This window comes from Chaetomium fimeti (genome assembly GCF_033439085.1).
Source record: "Chaetomium fimeti strain CBS 168.71 chromosome Unknown B0H64scaffold_4, whole genome shotgun sequence".
NCBI lineage: Eukaryota > Fungi > Ascomycota > Sordariomycetes > Sordariales > Chaetomiaceae > Chaetomium > Chaetomium fimeti.
In genome coordinates this window covers 801722-821478 of record NW_026944332.1, presented here as the reverse complement: position 1 = coordinate 821478, position 19757 = coordinate 801722, and the positions used below count along the sequence as shown (strand labels likewise).

Genomic DNA, 19757 nt, shown 5'->3' with positions numbered 1-19757 from the left:
GTACCTTGGTATCTGGGTAGGCACGTTACCCAGGTATCTTGTTCGAACTAATACTGTGTATAGGTAAACAAAACAACTTGTTCTGCCTTTCCCAGACCACAACAACCCGCACACCATTGCAAACCTCTCCCGGTCACGCACGCAACCCACCTAGCATTGATTTCTGCTCCCCCATTTAACCGTTATTATTCCCCGCAACGAGTCTCAATAAAGCAAAAAAGCCCTCAGCAGCATTGCAACTCGACAACTGACAATGTCCGCCATGGCTCCAGCTGACTCCGAGGCTCCGACACCCAACCCGAACTCGCCTCTCACAGTACCAACCGCCCAACAGCCCGAAGCCACGAGTAAAAAGTCCAAGAAATTATCCCGGGATGCTGCACAGTCCCAAACTCGCCTCTACTACCACTCTCTCCTCGCCTACCATCAACCCTACCTCACCGACAAGGCCGAAACCATGCTGGGAATCACCATCGCCCCGCTAGACCTTCTCTCTGATCATGTGTCGGATAGTGGGCCGCGTTTTATTGGACCGGCATCCACTGATAAGATGAAGAAGTTTGTGGAAGACAACGGAACTTGGGATAAACCCATTCTTCTACCTATCCGCGAAGACGACGAAGAACACCCTAACAACTTGGAGGGGAAATTGGGGACTGAGAGTATAAAATACTACAAGGGTTTCCACATGCTGAATGCCCTGGAGGTGTTCGCCCGAACACCGTACATCGAGCAAGATTCCCATAACTTCGACTGGTTCAACCCAGACTGGAAGTCGGCCATTGTGTAAGTAACCCACAAACCCGTTATCCTCTTCACCCATTGACATCGGATTATAGCGGCTGGTCTAAAATACAGGATACAGACTCGAAGGACATGGACCCCTGGTCTTTACAGCGTATCTTCGAATCCACGGTACCTGACAGGCCGCATACCCACGCTTTCGTTAATCACGTAATCCAACTCGAGAACGACAAGCTCACGACTGGGGAGATGGCTGCTGCCACGGGCATTATATCTTCACAACGTTGCTTCCGGGGATTCAACCATCACCGATATATCCCAGCCACTATTTTCTCGGCTTCGTTCCGCGACTTTCGCATCGTTCAGGTCTGGCATGACCGGGAAAGTCCGAACGCACTCCACGTCCGTCGTTCCCCTATCTTGGATTTTATGCAAGGCAAGGAAGCCAAGCGGGATGACTGGGTAACCCTTTTGTGCTGGTTTATGGGCGAACAACTCGAGACCACGATGCCCAGCCAGGTCAGCAAGAACGAGAAGGGCGGGTTGGACGAAGTTGCGGGAACAGAAGCCGTTCTGACCACAACTTGAGAAGCAACTCCTCGCTCGGCAGTTTGTCAGACAAATTAATCAGTGACCGTGGAAATGAGACCAGGAGTGCCCGAGCCAAAACAACACCAGCGGCCGGGTTGTTAGTAGTGACCCAAAGAAGCCTGCAGAATACCAATTCCCACATTGTACCCTACGTTTTCGAAAGATAATTACATTATTACAGATAAGGACAACCCAACTAACGAACATGGACCAAGTCTCATACCTTCGTCGGGGCGTTGCCTTGGAATCGGAAAGGCGTGAAGTTGGACCGTGAGATCCCATCCCAATATGTGGCTGGAGTACACCATGGTGAGGTACCTCAGAAAATGTTGCTGACGGGCGTAAAAGTTGCTGTCACGGGCCGAGGATGTCTTACGGACGCAACTCTTTGGAATCCCCTTCGGGCCGAGAAAGGCTGTGTGCCGTCTTCCGAAGGCCCTGCCAAGCCTCCATCGTCAGCTGCAGGTTGCGCTGAAATTGGGTTGAAGAAGAACCCCTGCATAAAAAAGGGGTCCGCGTCTCTCCCATCCTTGCCTCACATCATGACATGATCCTCATCGCGTCAGCCAAAAAAGAAAGCCATCTTCAACATCACAACACCAACCAACGACTTCTCACCACAGAACCACCCACGGGATCGGTCACACAGCCCATTTCACCCCACGAATCGCAATCCCTTCGCTCGACCTCTAACCCAACCCCGACACCTCCCCAACCCACGTGGGAAACCACCGAAAAGCAAACCCAACAACAACAACCAAAAACAGAATGCCGATCACCCTCCCCACCACTACCAACCCCCCACCCCCACCATCCGAACCCACAACAACCAGCAGCAGCAACAACTACAACCGAATAAGCACGCACCTGGGCGCGCGCATTTTCCGCCCTATCGACCTGTCCGACACGCGGGGCAAGGGCGCGGCCGCGACGGTGGTGCTGCGCGGGGCGGCCAACGTCGTGCAATTTGTGCTGGCGGGCCTGTCGGCGGGCCGCGGGCCGTGGTGGTGGTGCCTGTATTATGTGGTCGACCAGCTGGTGGTGGCGTACGCGGTGAGCTTTGTGGTGGATGCGAGGGGGGTGAGAAGGGTTTTGGGGGTGGGGGTGGTGAGTTCTTTTTTTTACTTTTGGTTTTCTTTTTTTTTTGAGTGGTTTTTTGGTTTTGGGTTTTGTTCTTCTTCTTCTTCTCCTCGGGCTTTTCTCCTGCTTTTTTGGTGTTCGTTTTTTCTGCGGCCTTCTTTTTGGTTGAGGTTCCGTTTTCGGGCGCGGGGTGTCAGATGGTGGGGGATCCAAGGCGGGACTCTCTAGCTGCTTTTTCTTTCTTCACCCCTCACCCCCACCCACGTTCGATACGATTGATCGGCGAGAACGAGGAAGCTGACTTTGGGATCTTCCTTCTCGGCGGCTAGGACGAGCGCTTTTTCGAGTTCTTCCTCGCGGCTTGCGGCGTCGTCCACGTGCTGTACATGGGCGTGTTGCTTATGTGTATCGTGACGCTGGCCATCATCTTTGGGGAAACAGGTGGGTTTATCCTGACGATCGCCGGCGCGGTGATCCTACCCGTTGCATTGCTGGCGTCGCGGCCGGAGGACGGAGAAGCCGGATTGAGTCTTCCGTGAAAGGCCAGGACACCCCTATGACGCCGCGACGATGAGAGGGGGGTTCTGGTCTGGGCCAGCCTGTTGGGAGACCTGGAGAAGCCTGCGTCCGGGGGAGGGCAAGGGCGTGTACGATGGGTGATGATAGATAGCGAGTTTTGCACATGAGCGACCGTGTGGCACTGGGGCTCTGGCTGGCAAGCGGGCGGGCGTGGGAATGCAAGGCCGGTACGGCTACCTTCCAGTGCCTGCATCAAGTGGCACGACTCGAAAAACAACACCTAGTATGTATTGCATCTACATGTCGATCTGCGCAGGCCGTGTCCCTCAACCCCAACAACGATGCCCTCTGTTTTAACGCAGACTCAATTACGTTCAAGGCCGCGGCTTGTTGGTCGGCTGTCCCAGCGAGTCCTTGCTAGTCAGGCCGGTCGGGTCACCGGAATGCGCCGCCCTGCCAAGGTGCGGGTCGGGGCCGCCCGTCATGGCCGGGTGCTGCTCCCGAGCCGGCCACGTCGTCTCAAGAGCTTCCTTCCTGTCTTCCTGCCGGGCTGGAAATGAAGAGTAAGCTTTGTAGGCTAGAGAGCAGGGATAAGAAAAGCGTACGCTCTTCGTCCAGCTTGGTCACCTTCTCCAGTCCTTTCTTTAGCGCGTCCTTGGCTTTATCCATACTGAGCCTTTGCAATCCAATGCCAAGCAGAGTGGGCTTGTGGTTGAGCCATGAGGTGAAGGGACGGCAAGCTTGTGGTTGCTGGCCGTTTTGGATGTATGGCCGTCGTATGATGTCATGGTAGCGGGCAATGACTCGCTGTCTCCCGGCAGGCTTCATTGGCGGTACGCAAAGGGGACGCAGCCCGGCGGGGAACACGATCCTCCAAGTTAGCGGCGCTTCTCCTGGCACGGTGTGCCTGTCTGTGTCACCGGAATAGGCGTAAGCCCCGGACTGCAATGAGTGGTCGAGCATGGTCACACGGCGACACTGATGGAGAGCTCATGAACCCCACCGACTGATAAACTCGTCCCTCTTCTCGTTCCTGCCCTTTAGTTTACCCACGCCGTCGTTGATGTCCTTCAGCTTCTCATCAACAGTGGCCAGTTCCTGGGAAAGGACGGCAATCGACCCCTCAATCTCGGGATCCATGAGCCGGGCATCCCCAAACGAACTCTCGGCGAGGATGGAGTCGCGTACAAGCTGGATTGCCAGCTTCCCGTCGGCGACCTGTTTCGCTGCTACACCCTCAAAAGTGTTTTGAACATTGAGCGCGACATCCCGCATTTTTGCCCGACGGGTGTCAAGCGCTGATGCTAAACTTTTGACTTGTTCCCGTAGATCATCGGGCACTTCGTCGTCATGCGGAAGATTGATAGCAAGAGTGCGTAGGATCTCCTCTAGTGGCGGCTCGTGACGGATGCTGGGCACGCCAGTTGAGTATCTTGATCGCTGTTTGGGCTGAGGACGAACCGGCGACATGGCATTCTGTTGCTTGGCGCTCTTCGTCCGCGCAGGGGATGCCTCGGCGGTCTGGGTTTGGACGTCCAGTTCGGGCTTGGCGACGTCGAGAACAGCATCAGCAGCGAATTGGTATGCCTGAAATGCATCTAGTCGAGCCATCATGTCTTGCGCACGATCAATGAGATAGTCGAGGCAATCGTGGACCTGTGCTGTCAGCTGAGAACGACCCATAAACGGTGCTATTACTCACGTAGCTGGTTGCCCGGGCCGACTTGGCCATGCTCTGGCGATTCTTTGCGGCAAGGCTCTTCAGCGCTGGTTCTAGAAACTGCTGCTCGGTAGACATCTGGGCGACCGGGAGAATTTCCGAATAGAGGGACTCGAGCTCCTCTTGCAATGCCGATACTTGGTCGGCCGAAACTCGGGGAGACCCTGACTGGGACGACAGCTCAAGGGCTTCTAGATAGAGGCGATCTAATTTCGTTCGGATTCCTTCCACGGTGAACTTGATCAGCCTGTCGCGGCGTAAGTTTCTTGACCAAAAGCGGGAAGACGGTGCGGATAACGAACCTTGCGCAAGTTTCGCGCAGCAGAGCGACGTCCTGCTGTTCCTCGTCATCTTTCGTTTCCAACTCCCATCCTAGCTTTTGAAGACTGGATAAGAGTTTGTCATCGGAGCGGAACAATGTGTCCACGGTTTGCTGGATTGTCGCGCCAGCCCCGGTGCGCTGTTGCTCGAGTTCGCGGATGCGGGAGCCCAGCGACTGCGAGAGCTCATCTGCCTGGCCAAGTATCAATATGGGACACTCAGGAAAGCACACGGGGTATGGTAGGGCATACTTCTAATGCGAGGTTGCTACGCTCAGCCTGCCATTTCCCGGTCCGACCTTCTTCAACGGCGACACGTTCCTTGTTGCTCACGCAACCAGCATCGACAAGCCGACCGAGAGCTTCCTGTTGCTGCCTGAGGGTCTCGGTATGTCGCGTGATAGCCTGCGTAGAGCGATTGAGTTCCTCTATGGCGTCCTTGATCTCTTGGTCACTCAGGACACGAGCCGCGGTGAGGTCTGACGATATGGCAAGCTTCTCGGCCAGGCCCGATTCTCCGAGGGCGGCATATCTGATTGGGCACGATTAGCATAGGGGGCGGATGGAAAAGGAGTGCGAGCCCACGGACTGGTTCAACTCGTCGACGGTGAGCAGCGTATCGGGAGTGAGATGGACCGTGGCCCAGTGTACAAGATGGGTCGAGTCCGAGGCCGAAACGGCCGCTTTCACTGCTGCTGCATCCAACGACACGTCGTACGCCCGCAGGATTCTGACCAGTGAGTCGGCATTCATTTCGGAAGAGAATGGAGAGAAAGGGCCACAGCATAAAAGTGAAATACTGCGTATGGCATCTGATCCTGCCCGCCGTCGTCTTGATTGATCCTCGCTTGTTCTCGCCGCCAAAAAGTTGCATGTGGAGTCCAAGTTTTGGGGTGCACAGGTGCTGTGGTGGATTTCGACCCCTGGATGCATCTGCCGCCGCCCCATGCTGCCCCGCGTTAATGCAACGCTTTGAACGCGCTGTGACCCACTGTGTCCGGCAAACGCCTGGTCGTCTTGGCGTACGCGCGCGCCGAAACACGCTCTAATTTTTGAAAAAACGGCCAGAAGACCAGAAATCAGTCGAACTATCTACAGCTATATCAACTAACCCACCACATGCGCGCACCGCGCAAATACCTTAAGCTATATATCTAAATACGTAGAACCCGAATATTATACCCGATTAATAATGCGGATAATACGCGCTGAGATCTTGATAGGTTTAAAAACTGGTGAATTTTTGGTAAAAATCGCCAAGATCTGCCAAGCTTTGCCAAGATATCTTCGAAAAGTTCAAATACAATCGAGAAAAATAGAAATCTATCGATACCTCAACGCGCATTATCCGCATCGTCGATCAGGTATAAAATTCAGATTCTACATATCTATATATGTAAGTTAAGGTATTTGCGCGGTACACGTATGTGGTGGGTTGGTTGATATAACTATATGAAGTTTTTAATTCTCCTTTTCCCCTTTCAAAGTTCCAAAAAATTAGAAAATGTTGCGCAACCCGCGCGCGCACGCCAAGACGACCAGGCGTTTGCCGGACACAGCATGCTTTCGCGCCAAGTCTGAGCATCGAATTGGCTCTGTCGTCTGGTTCCTTCCACAACAGCAAAGTTCGCGAAAAGCTCGCAGCGGTCCTTCCATCCTTTCGTTACGTCCGTACCTCGGGTGGTAATGGAATGTAAAGCGCCTTCGCGATTCCAGGCTTTTCTCCGCCACGCGCTCTTGCGAGTTGTCTGCAGTTTCCCGCAACCTCCCAGCAGGCACCTCGGTAATCACCAGGCAGCCGTACCTGCTTCAAACCACAACATGGAACGGATTCAGTACCCACTTTCTATTTTCTGCAAGCCACCGAACAGCAAGGTTGTTTTTCCAAGGTCAAGACACCGTTGCAAGTCGTTGTGTTCTCAATGGGTTCAGATGGTTCTACCAAACACCGCCGTTGAGTTCACTTCACCTTCCCAATTCGTACGAGCCCACTTCCAGGAAGGCCTCCGAGTCTGTTTGAAGAATCCGGACACGGCTACAGGTCGCATCATTTTCGAGCCATCTAGTCGTCCACGGCAATTCCAGCCGAGGATTGGCGATGTGATGGCGGTCACACTTGGGTGTTCTCCTGGTCACGCGCAAACCATGCTCGGGAAACTTTCCGGTTCAAAAGTGTACCTTGAGCTGCGCTTCCCACAAGTTGGTGGTTTCACACAGTCAGGCTTTATCAAGGCTGATCCAAGTGGCAGAGAGGTCCCAACATGTGTGTAACTCCTCTACCTTGCTCATTACTGTGTTCGTAGGTATTTATTATCATGGCTTCGAAGATCGTTGGAGCACTTCGGCCGAGCGATGGGGTAACCGGGCAGCTCTAGTGCTCCCAATGCCTGCTGGCGGCGAGGGTGATGTCAGCTTTGTCCTGTTGCGAGTGCCACGACCTCCGCACCACCGGAGGGCCATCCCGTTCTTCCCAAGCCTTCAACAACGGTGTAGCACAGCATCAGGCTTCGCAACGGCTGAGACTAGAGTGCTGCTGTGAGATTCCAGCCCAGAACCGCTTGGCTGCCCAAGGAGACGAGAGGGAGGCACTCAGGCTTTTTTGCCAAAAAGAGCGCCTGCGAGAACCAACCAAAGCGTCACTGTTTGCCCGCGTTCAGCCCTTCAAGGTCCAGACTTTAGATGCTGACGGTCTGGATAAGCTTAACCGCGCAGCACAAGCACCGCGTGGCGGACCGAAAACTCGTCCAACACTCTCGTCCAACACCCTCACAACGTGACTTTCCCTCCGACGGCCTTCAAAAAGCCGAGCCAGCTTTCAAACACTAGCAAGCCGCTTGTGCGCTGAGGACAAAACGCGATGCCGCCACGCACGCCTGGGACTAAACGGCGGCTCGAACCGCAGCCAACCGTTGTTGCGAGGCGGGAACGCGCATATCCGCCACCACACGCCAGAGCCCTGCGGCTTCCCACCAGCCTGTTGACGGCTCTGTCGCCGGCTGGCCTCTTCCTCTTATTCTCGTTTGCGGCCGCTCCGCACAACGCACGGGTGTTGGTTTGCGCCCCCCAACTAATGCCAGCTTCCCCATCGGGCATCCTGACATGACCCGTGTCCAGCCTCTCCCAATTCCGCGGGACTAAACCCTTCGCCCGCAGCCCAACCCTCCGCCGTTTGCCGGGGGCGCCCCCGGTGGCGTTGAAGTACCGAACAAGCCATGCCCATTCGGTTCCTCCGCCGGCCGTATGTGGAGCATGCCGGCCATCCACTGACATCTTGCGCTCAGGTTAGGCAAGAAAGACACTGCGTTTGAGCGCCAGACTGATCGGATAGACGAAGGGCGTAGGTTCTTCCAAGCTCGGCCACCAGGCCGCGGAGCGGACTTTGGTCAGAGGTTCGATCGGGGAATCAAGGTGTGCTTACGTCGGCGGGGAACATCTTCCCGTGTCCCGTCGCGCTATCGGTTGGAAGCCCACAACGACGCCGGCTCGCTTCCCGTAGTACTCTATCCCCACGCCTTGTTTACTCTGTTTGGCCCGGACCTGCAAGCAGTCGCAACCCGAGGACGTCCCAAAGCCTGCTGGGCAACTCTGCCCCGAAAATGGACGGTCTACACCGACATGTCGACGTGTCGCTTCAGCACATCGCTTCGGGGTATGTCGTGAGCCCTTGCCGGCAAACACGACCTTCTGCAACACCCTAACCTGTACATCTCATTCGTTCGTTGGCTGGGTCAACCCCGATTCTCTGCTCCTCCCGGTTGGCGGGCATCTCCACGGCTCGGCGACCATGCCAAGTTTTCGTTTGGTTCATGACGGGACGGCCTTTGTATCAGGACGCTCGACTGAGGACTAAATTCGGCCCAAGGGCTCCATCCCGGGCTTCACCGTCAGGGTGGCCACGGGTCATGGACCGGGGAATACAAACGCCAGGCCCGCTGCAGTGTGTGTTCCAGACACCACGGGTCGCTCCCGCTGTTGTCCCCTTAAAGTACAACTGTCGCCATCCTCCTTTTGCTCCCAAGCTTCGTCCAAGGTTATGTCTCACTGCCTGACGTGCGTGTGCCTGTGTTAGAAGCAAACAATCCGCCGTCCACTTGTTGCACTCTGTTGGACCCAACATTTCTCCGAGCGCCGGTGCCGTGGGGCTGGGGCGAGTCCGGCATGGCTTCACTGCCCGTGCGGAGCCCACCTCCTGCTGCGAGCCCTGGGGCAGCAACGCCGCTGTCTCGGGAATGGGTAGAATTGCTGGAGAGGCTGCGAGATGGAGCCATTGCGATTTTCATTGCCTTGGTTGCCCAGTTGTTGATAGCCGCCATCCAACTCGGTCTGGATCAGGAGAAGTCCGAATTTCCCGCGCCCATATTGGCCATGGCCGTTGTATTTTTGTCATTTTCAATATGCGGGTGCATCGTCCAGGGCCTCGACGAGTTCTACACCAAGCGATTACGGCGTGCTGTGAGTACCATCCTAAGACTCCTCCAGTCTGTTGGGTCTGACCGGAGTAGACAGAGCTTCTAAACCGCCACATGTCCATCGGCTTCACCATTCCGGTTGTCATGCTTTGCCACGGTCCCGTATCCGACGCCCGCAGTATCGGCATGATCGTTGTCTGCTTCGGTAAGCGGATCATGCCACCCGGCGCAGCAAGTTGGCTAACCTTTCCAAGCGCTCATGGGCCTACTCAACACCTTCTTTGCCTACTTCCTCACGTTTTCGATCCAGTGCCTCATGGTTCGCTACGACAAACATTTCTGGGTGGACAAGCATGCCGATGCTGAAAAGGGGGCAGCGCGCAAGCCCGACAAAGCGCTATGCGAGGGCTCTCCCACCAACAGCTCCTTGACGATCGGTCTCGATTCCTCCGCAGAGTCCTCCGAGACGGACGAGCCCACACCACAACACGCACCCAACCCACACGCACAAACCGACACCCCATCCCTCCGAACCCACCTGCAGCTCTGGGCCCTCCGCAACCCCATCCTCCTCCTCTGCTGGCTGCTCACCTTCACCATCGGCCTGCCGCTCCGGTACCGCGCGGGCAATGACGTCCCCCTCGCCACGCTCCTCCTCTTCTCCAGCTGGCTCACGACCCTCGCCATCCAGGCGGCCATCAAATCCACACCGGCACGCCTCCCCGCCTGGCTGGGCACCGTGCTCGCGGGCGTGCTCAACCCGGTGCTGTGGACGTCGCTGGCCATGGTGGCCTACGTCTTCGCCGACGCCGCCCTCAGCGGCCGCTCCCTGCCCGCCATGCTCGCCACCCTCCAAACCCACACCCCGCTCTCCACCCTCATCCTCCAAACCACAGTCACCACCACCACCAACCCCAACGCAACCACCCCAACCCCAACCCCGACCCCCGCGGCAGGCGACGTCGCCATCACGCTCCTCAACGCCGGCCTCGTAGCGTGGGGCCTCAAACTCTACGCACACCGCGGGCGCGTGGTATCGCGGGCGGGGCTGGCGTGCTGCGGGGTGTCGGCCGGGCTGGCGCTAGGCAACGCGGCGCTGGGGCCGGCGCTGGCGGGGCGGCGGTGGGGGCTCGGGGTAGGGCCGGAGGGGGCGGCGCTGGCCTTCGCGGCGCGCAGCGTCACCGTGGCGCTGGCGGGGCCCGTCATGGGTCTGCTGGGCGGGGATGTCGGGCTTAATGCGGCTATGGTGGTTGGGGGTGGGATTGTGTACCAGATGGGGTTGGGGCTGGGGGTCGGGCGGTGGTTGGAGAGGGTGTTGGTTGTGAAGGGGGTGGGCGCGTGGTGGGGGTTGAAGGGGCTGGAGGAGGATGATGATGATGATGGGGGTGATGAGGATGGGGGGAGGGGAGGAGATGATGATGACGGGGTTGAGAGCGGCGATGGGCGAGAAGCGAAGAGGACGGCGGTGGGTCGGCCTTGCGGGGAAGGGTGTGGTGGTGGTGGTACGGAGACGGGCACGGGTACGGGGGTGGAGACACAGACACAAACACAGACGGGCGGGGGCAGAGACCGTGAGGAGAGGGCGGCCGTAACAACACGGCGGAGGCCGAATGACCCAAGGGTGGTTGCCGCCGGCGTCACCGTCGGCATCAACGCCGCGGCTATGGGCACGGCGTACTTGTATGAGGCGCAGAGCGAGTCGGCGCCGTACGCTGCGCTGTCGATGATTGCGTTAGGGGTTATGACGGTGGTGTTCTCGAGTATTCCGCCGCTCGCGGGGTGGATTGTAAAAAGTGTTGCAGAATGAGAGGTTACATACAAAATCAGGGTTCGGATATACCAGAGGGCGACTAACATATGAGGGGGGCAATATTGTTCTTGGACAGACAGGTATCGCGGGACTCGGAAAACATGGATGTCTTTGATGTTACTGCGGATAGGCTCGAATTCGGGCTCCTGCCGGAGGACCGTGGGCGGCACTTCGGAGTCGGACCACATCCGTGGTTAGGCTTGCGCATTTACTTTCCATTCTAGCACATGAACGAACTGTTGTGCGGTTCTTATCAGCGTGGCACATCAACGTAATCTTGCTGTAACAGGCACGCTATGGCTGCTAGTGTTCTCAGGCAAATGCGTGGCAAACCATACAGGACCAGATCCTTCGCAACTCGTTCAAGGAGGCTTACTCGAGCCTAAGACAACCAAGTTAGTAACGTTCCAAATCCTAGGTCGGAGAGGGGACAACAAACCTCTCGATCAGGTGTAGCCCGCTGGCTGTGTCAACAATCCCGGACACCTCGCCTTCCCGTAACGCGAACGCGGCGTCCTCGAATTCCTTTTGCATGTCTCCCTGGCCGAAAAACCCCAGATCTCCCTGCTTGCGGGCGCTGCTGCAATCGGACTCGGTGAGGGCGAGTTGGCCGAGCGAAATGTCGCCGTTCTTGATGCGGACCTCGTGAGCCTTGATAATTTCGTAGGCGTCCTCCTTGCTGCGGGTGATGGTATTCTCACGCCAGCTCGAGGGTCGGCGGCTGTCACGATGCTTGACGAGCAGGTGGGCGGCGCGGATTTTACCCGGCTGGCGGTCCTCGCCGGTGCCCGTGGCCAGGCCTTTGTTGCTGTGGTACTCGGCCATGTAGATCTTGAGCTTCTCTGTATCGGTCTCTGCGGGCGGCTCCCAGCGGGAAACCTTCTCGGCCGCGTTGAAGTAGTAGGGCAGGTTCTTGGACTGGCTGTGGCGCACCTCCCAGTTGGGCGGGAGGCCGGTCTCGGATTGCTGAGAGGGGAGCATGTTAGCTCCCTGCGGCTTGAGGCGTGCTGGGAAGGCTGAGAGGGAGCTCCGGTGCATCACTTACGTCGGCCATGGTCGTCGTCGACTCGAACACTACTACAGATATCGGAGCGGTGGTGGTCACGGATGGGGTGTTGGGTTGGGTTGACTTCTTCGGTTGCGCACGAGTAGGTATCGCTGATGGGTAGCGGGCTGAAATGACACGAGATCAGGAAGCTGAGCGGAAGAGAATAGCCGGTCAGAGAAAGGTGTTCCTCAGAGCACCTGATGACGCGCTTCGTCTTTAGTAGGGGTCGGTAGAGTGGCAGGGTTGCAGTGATGGTCAATCGAAGTCTACCTGGATGCGGAGTGCAGCTGGGCCGAGAAGGCGGGGGTGATGAGAAAGTGGTGGGGGTTGCTCGGTAGGTTGCTCGGGGGTCCGGGGCGCTGGAGGGCTTGGCGCCTTGATGTTCCATTGCAAGGCTCGCTCAGGGCACGGCAGGCGGGTTGCACCGGACCCCTGTTTCAGTGGGCAGAGTGGCCGAGCACCCCGCCATCGCCAGGCTCCGTCACCCGTCACCTGTCCCACCCGTGTGGGCGCCATTTTCGCGCATCATCCATCACGAGGCTCGGGGCTCGAGGTTGCAATGTCACAGTCGACGTAACTGGTGCGGTAATTCTAACCGGCTACCTTGGGTGTGGCCATTTATCTGAGCGAATCACAGAGCCACTACTTGATTTGCGAGCTTGATGAGGTTCACCGAGAGGCACGTGGAAGGAGAAGATGGAAGTGATGCTTCTCTCGTTCTCGTCCGTACCTACCTAGGTATGATTGCAATCTCTCGCTGTGAGTGGAGACCCCAGTCGGTATAGGTGTACCTGCCCTGCACCTGCAGCTGGTATTGGAACTCCACCTCCCAGGAAGCTCGAACATCGGATGGAAAGGCTGGACCATTTCGAGGAGCTCTTGGAGGGGCAAATTTTCTCGATGCTACGGCCGCCCACAGTGCCCGGCCTGGCCCTCTACAACGGTCGATATGCCTGCAAAGAGAATTATCAGGTTGGACACCCTGGCCGCTCCATGGCTCCCGTCGGTAGGGAGGTGTCGCCAGCAAAAACATGCGACCCACAGCCAACCCAGAATATCACTGCAATTAATCGTAGTACGTACATACACAGCTCACCTTTAAATGTAAAGATGTGCACCATCGCTAGGTGTTTGGGGCGACACATGGTGGCCAGAGGAATTCGATGGACCGGACGAGCAGTCCATAATGCATTTTTGAGCACTGCAGGGGCGAAGTGCGTCGAACTTGGTAAGTGAAGCTCTCGGAGCTGCGCAAGGGCAACTCGACGAGGTTCCTCGGTGGTGCCGAGGACTGCTAAGTTCTCCGTCTGGCACACCCCCGCATGGGGTATCGCGTGGTATTCAGGAAGATGGGAGCATGTTGGTTCCTTTTTTTCTTTTTTTCTTTTTCCTTTTTGACTTTAGGGGCATGCCAAACGACAAATGTGAAGAGGGACGGACGTCGAAGGCCGCACACAGGGCAGCCTGGCTTTGTGAACGAGGCGAGCCGGGCGGTGGGGCAGGCACGGGCAAGGCAGCGGCCGCAAATGGTAAAGCGCAGCCTCGTTTTTTATGGAGTGAGTTATTCTCAGCGAGACAGAGCTGTGACAAGCTTCCGAGCATCACTTTCATCTTACCAACTTGAACCTCAGGCCCCACTTCGCAGGAACCATCACCTTCGCCACCCGCTCTTGTCCTCACCGAGTTCACTTAGTTCTTTCCTTTTACTAGACTTACTAGGTAAAAGGTAACGTGACGCCCCGCTGGTTTGAGGTTTGCTCAAGCACAAGCCCCCACGCCCATCTTCCCGCCTTTCCCCTGCCACATCAGCATCACTGCAAACCATCGTTTTCCCCTTAGCAGCCAATCTTTCCATCAACCGACTCATCAACTTCCATCCGACAGGCAATCCTCAGCCCCAAACTACTAAAGCGCCAACCTTGCATCGGTTTTAACCTCGCGTCCTATTCAGTTTCATCGCCGACCTCTCGCAACCTGCAACACAACCTCCATCAGTCAAGAAAGCATCAACCAAACCATCCATCCATCACGCCAACAATGTCGTCGCCCGCAGCCTCCGCCTCTGATGACCGCAAAAAGCCGGCCGAGCAGATCACGTTCCGGTTCTGCTCCGAGTGCAGCAACATGCTGTACCCCAAGGAAGACGAGGTTGACCGCAAGCTCATGTTCACGTGCCGCACGTGCAACTTCTCGGAGGAGGCCACCTCGTCCTGTATCTTCCGCAACGCCATGAACAACGCTGCGGGTGAGACGGCCGGTGTGACGCAGGACGTCGGTAGCGATCCTACAGTGGGTAGCCCTTCTTCTATTTCTTGCGATGAAGTTTTCAGCCGCCGGGGTTCTGGCTCGTCGGGCTCGACGAGCGCGTCTACGGTTTCGGCCTGCGTTTCTTCCTGCCTTGGTTGCGGCTGCGTGATTGTCTGCGAGACATGCGGCGACCACTTCTCCATGCCTGCTGCCGACCCGGGCCCGCCCGGGCTAGAACACGACGAGGTTAGCGTCCTGGAGTTCGACCCAGACGTCGATATGGACGATGACGACGACTTGGACGTGGATCTGGACGACATCGAGATTGTGGCTTGGACGGGTGACAGCCTGGACGAACTCGGCGCACTAATGTCGCGGACTGAGGACTTCTTTGGGCTCGGCGAGATGGACTTCGGCGTGGGCGACAAGACCGACGAGGTCCTTATTGCCAGCGGAAGAAAGCCCCAAGTGGTTGCGACTGGTCCTTGAAACGTCAAACATCGGCAGTCACTCGAACAAGCTCAAATCACGCGAAATAATCTCAGCGGCTTGGACGACATACATTCACAACAGCGGACTTCACGCACGCTCCAGCTATCTCCATCATTATTGCGAAAAGACGACTTAGAAACCCGCCTCGATCGCGGCGGCCGCTGACTAGGACTTGGCGGTTGAAGCTTGCAGGCCTTGGATTGCGACTTTCTGTTCGATCAGGACGAGGGACCAACCGCTGACGATAATTCTTGCCTAGCTACCAAGAGCCAAACGGACTTGCCCGGCTTGCAACCATGATGAGGCTGTCTTTTTCCAGTCCCAGCAGCGCAGTGCTGAAACCGGAATGGTGAGCAACCCTTGTCGACGCGCTCGGGAACCACGCATTGTTAACATGATTAGAAACTTTTTTATGTCTGCTGCGACTGCGGCAACATTTTCCAATAGGACTGTTTTTTTTCCCCTCGCGGGGTTGGCTTCCACCGATGATTCATTAGAGGGCATCGGCACACTTTGGCGTTTAGCGATAGGGGCTCTTCCAGGTGGATATCGGCTTTTGTGGGCGGCGCAGCGTTTGCACTAGGGTCAATGCATGTATCTACTCCATCGTCAGTCACCGGAGAGAACCAAACCGTGGTGTCTACCGGTTTCCTTTTTTGCATTTGTACAAGTAGTCTACACGACGCCCAATAACGCCGTTTAATGCTGCATTCCTATCAACCCAGTCGCCACGCCAGGCCCGTTTCACTGCCCAGGCAGAATTAGCCCGCGATGACCAGGCCGCTACATTGACGAATCTCGACGGCGCTCCCAGACCCCCAGCCTTTCCCCGGTTATGCCTGCATGGGCGCCATGCTGAGAATCCTACTCCACTTCTTCTTCCGCAGCTCCTGTCCCACGACGCCGTTGATTCGTGAGCCGATGGGGTCCCCAGCCTTGTTGATCAGGACGCAGGCGTTGTCGTCGAACCTGATCACGCTGCCGTCTCGCCGCTGCACCTTGTATTTCGTCCGCACCACGATGGCGTGCCGGATGTCGCCGCGCTTGACCTTGGTACCCGAGGAGGCGGCCATGCCCTCCGCCTGCGCACCTCTCTGTTTCTGAACGACCACCACTATCCTGTCACCTGTGATCGTGCCGGTCAATGCCTGCCGGGGGGCTCGGGTTCGACTAGGCGGTTGTACGTACCGATCGATGCGTGCCTCTTCTGCCCGATGACCATGGCGCACTCGACAATGGCCGCGCCAGAGTTGTCGATGCAGTTCAGCATCGACTGGTCTCTCGTCAGCCTGACATGCGAATCCGGTAAGGAACGGTACGCACCTTTAATTGGATCATCTTGAAATCGTTTGCCTCTCACACGATGCCCGCCCGCAGTGGTGTTGACTGACTGTCTTGGACTTTTGACGTCGAAGCCCACTTCAACTTTCGGCCAATGCCGGCCCTGGAAAATTGTTCGCGGCTGGCTTGGAAGAGGCTGGATTATGTAACCAAGGCGGTGTGAGATCCGCTGTGAGATGCGCAACGAGGATGGTGTCGACCCCGGGAATGTGCGGAGGCTTGGCGGAGGTCAAAGCCAATGGAGTCCGTTGCGCAAAGCTTCGGGCGCATGTCGTTCCTCCCCTCTCCTTGTTTAGCTCGGCTGCTGAGCCAAGCCTCGCAATTTCCAGGGCAACGGGACATCGAGGGGCCTTGAATGCTTTCATGCAAGTGTCGCCCTCTTCTCTTTTTGGCATTCAGGTATGTACCGTCACTTCTCCAAAATTCCACGGGGAGAGGGTCGCACCATCCACCATTTCCTTCCCCCGAAACTCACCCTTCCCAGAAGAATCGCCAATCATACCGCAATCCCGCGAAGGGTTGTGTGTTCTCAGGGTTTCGGCTGGTCACTCCCGCAACTTATGACGACAACACGAGTCGAACCCGGCTACCCGATTTACGACTCTCGGCGCGCACTCGACTGACTTGCATCCTGCAGCCGCCAATTGGCAGTCCAATTGTAGCTGGAGGGTCGCAGTTGGAGGCTGAGTCCAGCTATTTCTCGCATTACATTCAGCTGGTCGACAGTTTCAAGCACGTGCGTGCTGCAGCAAGACGGCGCTTCTCCAACCAGGACACATTTCTCAGACCGGAAATCGCATGAGGAAGGCGCACTGGGCATGAGAATCTGACGCTCGTTACTTTGTCGCCGCACCGACATTATCCTTCCACTCCTTTTATTTCACCGGCACGGGTGGCCTCCTTCCACCCACACCTCACTCGTTCCTTTTTCCGCCCACGCTCGAACCGGCTCCCCTCGATCCTCCACCTTACCTGCGAAAACACCCCCCATCTCACCATAATGCCTCGCACCCCAATTCCGGCGATCAAGAAGCAGCCGTTGACCTTCGCGCAGCTCGCTGCGTACGATGATATCCTGACCGACGCCCTCGTTGACCATGTATGTGATGCAGGACTCGGCTTGACGGGAACCAGTCGCTGACCACAAATAACAGGTTTACTACTGGACGGCAATCCCGAAAAACCGCCCTTCGTACCATCCTTCCCGTGGCGTCCGGGAGGAGGACATTGCCAAAATCATCCAAACTCACCTCATCGTCGACCCGGACCTCGCCGTCGCCGAGGGGAAGTTGTTGGCAACCGACGGCCTAAGAAAGTTTCATAATGCGCTCAGGACGTCCAAAGAGAAAGACGACTTCAAGGCACATCTTCGGCGATACATGTCCATTTACCTTCCCGACTGCCCGTTCGAAGTCAATGCGACGAACCGTTTCACGATCGATTCATACGAAGCGAGCATCACGGCGCGACGCCCCATCAGGCGCAATGAGGCGATCAAGTACTTGGCTGGCACCCAGGTAACGGTTACGCCCGAGGAGGAGGCCCAGCTAGCGTTGCGCAAGAAGGACTTCAGTCTCGTAGTCAGCAGCCGGAGCAAGCTGACCAGCTTGTTTATGGGGCCAGCGAGATTCGCCAACCACGATTGTGCGGCAAATGCCAGGCTCGTTACGCGCGGCGCGGCAGGGATCGAGATTTTTGCGTGCAGGGACATCGCATTGGGCGAGGAAATTACCGTCACGTATAGTGAGAGCTATTTTGGAGAGTACAACTGCGACTGCCTCTGCCAGACATGCGAGCAGAACGTGGCCAACGGCTGGAAGCCCAAGGACGGTACCGTACCGGTGCATAGGAGCATTGAGGAGGGCCTATTCGGTGACGACCAAGGCTATTCGCTGCGGCGCCGGAGGCGGGAACGGAGTGTTAGCGTCGCTGGGTCTCGCACTTCCTCGGTCACTCCCGACATTCGCCCCGCGAATCTTCAAGACCGCGAAAAACCGAGCAATGGCGACCGACAGGGCCTCGACGACGGATACCGACTGCGCCGAGGTATTGGCGATAGCCCCAGCTCCCCCGAAGCGGAATTTTGACAGCGTAGCTCTCAGCTCGCCGCCACTCACGCCAGCTAAACGCCAAAAGTCAAACAATTACGATATTTCTACCCTTGCCCTGAGCCTAGACGTGTCGAGGGACAGCTCAGCTAGTGGCGTCGCCGACAGTCTTGCTCCATCAGAGGACGGGAAGAGCACCGTGACACAAGCGACAACGCCCGAATCTGAGCAGCCGGGACCACCTTTGAGGCTAGAAAAGCCGCTGCCGTCACCAGAGATGTCGCCGATGAAGCATGGCGCCGCGTTGGGCGACACATCGAATGGCGACCATGCCGCGCCCGCAGAAATTACCACACCACTATCGGTTCTTCCTACTACGGAGATTGATCCCGTGGAAGATAGGCTTGACTTGACAACAACTTCTGCATCTTCGGTTCCCGGTTCTGAATGCTCGTTAGCAGCAGAAGGTTTGCCCGTTCATATCGCACCTGTTTCTACGGGACTTTTGCCCGTTCAAAAGGCAGAAAACAGAGCTCGGGAAGACTCACAGGAGACGATCCCAGACGAGAGTCTCGAGGCTAGTGCACCAGCGATGCCGAACTCGGGCGCCCCGCGGCTTGAAGAAGCAGAGGGTAGTGCTCAACAAAGCGCAGAAATGACAGTGGTAGAAGCGCCCGGCCCGGCCGCAGAGCCCAATAGCGAGGTCGTCTCCGCCACTTCAGCGCCTGCAACGAAGAGAAAACAGCGGCGGGTCTCCGAAAAGCAAGCGCCAGAACCCGTCCGGAAACAGCGCGTGCCTGGTGACTATACTCTCACGCCCCTCCTCCTCTCGCAGCCCGAGATGGCGTGGATCCTCTGCACCAATTGCAACGTGGCATTCGTGCAGGGGGACGCCTACTACACGCGGGCCAACTGCTCCCGGTGCGAGCGCCACTCCAAGCTGTACGGCTACGTCTGGCCCAAGACGGCGCCGGCTGGCAAGAACGACAAAGAGGAGCGTGTGCTCGATCACAGGCTCGTCAACCGTTTCCTGCACCCGGACGACGAGGCCATCATCCGCGGGCGGAAGCCCTGGAGGGAGCGCCTGGGCCAGAGCAGCGAGCTGGCGCACAGCGAGGAACGCGGCCGACAGCGAGAATCGGGTCCGCCTCAGGGGGATGCTGGTGAGCGCCACCGCCGTAGCGGTCGTGCGCGGAGGGCGAGCGCGAAGGCTATGGGGCAGTGAGTTATGGAATGGCGAGTAGGTGGCTTGGCTTGAAGTTGGCGGAAGTGAGAACAGCGCCTCGTGTGTTACATATTTGTATTATCGTGCCTGGTCGTCGCGCATGGCGGCCGACCAGTGGATGAGTTCTGCGCTGATTTCGCATGCAGGACGTGGCTATAGTAGT

The 19757-nt window shown here is 57.1% G+C and overlaps 11 protein-coding genes across 11 annotated transcripts; 7 read left to right on the top strand and 4 right to left on the bottom strand.

The window, feature by feature from the left end:
* Positions 1 to 334: 334 nt before the first annotated feature.
* On the top strand, positions 335 to 1269 carry B0H64DRAFT_301272 (uncharacterized protein; the record flags this gene model as incomplete). Its single annotated transcript, XM_062800102.1, has 2 exons — positions 335 to 786; positions 840 to 1269. Coding segments are annotated over 2 exons (882 nt in total), but the record flags the coding sequence as incomplete, so codon positions are not given.
* A 591-nt stretch (positions 1270 to 1860) lies between these two features.
* Positions 1861 to 3222, top strand: B0H64DRAFT_144592 (uncharacterized protein). The gene is made up of 2 exons (XM_062798327.1): positions 1861 to 2442; positions 2745 to 3222. Exons 1-2 carry the CDS (start codon positions 2104 to 2106, stop codon positions 2952 to 2954), a joined length of 549 nt encoding a protein of 182 aa, XP_062658851.1. The 5' UTR covers positions 1861 to 2103; the 3' UTR covers positions 2955 to 3222.
* An 86-nt stretch (positions 3223 to 3308) lies between these two features.
* Positions 3309 to 3603, bottom strand: B0H64DRAFT_441757 (uncharacterized protein; the record flags this gene model as incomplete). Its single annotated transcript, XM_062806594.1, has 2 exons — positions 3309 to 3484; positions 3540 to 3603. The coding sequence occupies 2 exons, from the start codon at positions 3601 to 3603 to the stop codon at positions 3309 to 3311; spliced, it is 240 nt and encodes a 79-aa protein (XP_062658850.1).
* Positions 3604 to 3924: 321 nt separating this feature from the next.
* On the bottom strand, positions 3925 to 5727 carry B0H64DRAFT_441756 (uncharacterized protein; the record flags this gene model as incomplete). Its single annotated transcript, XM_062806593.1, has 5 exons — positions 3925 to 4590; positions 4637 to 4901; positions 4957 to 5168; positions 5227 to 5506; positions 5564 to 5727. 5 exons carry the CDS (start codon positions 5725 to 5727, stop codon positions 3925 to 3927), a joined length of 1587 nt encoding a protein of 528 aa, XP_062658849.1.
* A 1827-nt stretch (positions 5728 to 7554) lies between these two features.
* Positions 7555 to 8883, top strand: B0H64DRAFT_144561 (uncharacterized protein). Its single transcript, XM_062798326.1, has 3 exons — positions 7555 to 8022; positions 8089 to 8255; positions 8303 to 8883. The coding sequence occupies exons 1-3, from the start codon at positions 7832 to 7834 to the stop codon at positions 8632 to 8634; spliced, it is 690 nt and encodes a 229-aa protein (XP_062658848.1). The 5' UTR covers positions 7555 to 7831; the 3' UTR covers positions 8635 to 8883.
* A 614-nt stretch (positions 8884 to 9497) lies between these two features.
* On the top strand, positions 9498 to 11190 carry B0H64DRAFT_323524 (uncharacterized protein; the record flags this gene model as incomplete). The annotated part of the gene is made up of 3 exons (XM_062800616.1): positions 9498 to 9588; positions 9638 to 10695; positions 10894 to 11190. The coding sequence occupies 3 exons, from the start codon at positions 9498 to 9500 to the stop codon at positions 11188 to 11190; spliced, it is 1446 nt and encodes a 481-aa protein (XP_062658847.1).
* Positions 11191 to 11437: 247 nt separating this feature from the next.
* B0H64DRAFT_395023 (uncharacterized protein) lies at positions 11438 to 12617 on the bottom strand. The gene is made up of 3 exons (XM_062803724.1): positions 12239 to 12617; positions 11633 to 12159; positions 11438 to 11575 (listed from the first exon to the last, which is right to left on the bottom strand). The coding sequence occupies exons 1-3, from the start codon at positions 12245 to 12247 to the stop codon at positions 11566 to 11568; spliced, it is 546 nt and encodes a 181-aa protein (XP_062658846.1). The 5' UTR covers positions 12248 to 12617; the 3' UTR covers positions 11438 to 11565.
* Positions 12618 to 13419: 802 nt separating this feature from the next.
* Positions 13420 to 14389, top strand: B0H64DRAFT_144441 (uncharacterized protein). Its single transcript, XM_062798325.1, has 2 exons — positions 13420 to 13967; positions 14126 to 14389. The coding sequence occupies exons 1-2, from the start codon at positions 13564 to 13566 to the stop codon at positions 14148 to 14150; spliced, it is 429 nt and encodes a 142-aa protein (XP_062658845.1). The 5' UTR covers positions 13420 to 13563; the 3' UTR covers positions 14151 to 14389.
* On the top strand, positions 14279 to 15608 carry B0H64DRAFT_358847 (uncharacterized protein; the record flags this gene model as incomplete). The annotated part of the gene is made up of 3 exons (XM_062801659.1): positions 14279 to 14959; positions 15240 to 15329; positions 15383 to 15608. The coding sequence occupies 3 exons, from the start codon at positions 14279 to 14281 to the stop codon at positions 15425 to 15427; spliced, it is 816 nt and encodes a 271-aa protein (XP_062658844.1). The 3' UTR covers positions 15428 to 15608.
* Positions 15609 to 15727: 119 nt separating this feature from the next.
* On the bottom strand, positions 15728 to 16441 carry B0H64DRAFT_144410 (ribosomal protein L14b/L23e). The gene is made up of 3 exons (XM_062798324.1): positions 16304 to 16441; positions 16169 to 16253; positions 15728 to 16106 (listed from the first exon to the last, which is right to left on the bottom strand). The coding sequence occupies exons 1-3, from the start codon at positions 16316 to 16318 to the stop codon at positions 15814 to 15816; spliced, it is 393 nt and encodes a 130-aa protein (XP_062658843.1). The 5' UTR covers positions 16319 to 16441; the 3' UTR covers positions 15728 to 15813.
* An 880-nt stretch (positions 16442 to 17321) lies between these two features.
* B0H64DRAFT_417076 (histone-lysine N-methyltransferase SET9) lies at positions 17322 to 19594 on the top strand (the record flags this gene model as incomplete). The annotated part of the gene is made up of 3 exons (XM_062805216.1): positions 17322 to 17420; positions 17476 to 18270; positions 18305 to 19594. The coding sequence occupies 3 exons, from the start codon at positions 17322 to 17324 to the stop codon at positions 19592 to 19594; spliced, it is 2184 nt and encodes a 727-aa protein (XP_062658842.1).
* Positions 19595 to 19757: the final 163 nt, after the last annotated feature.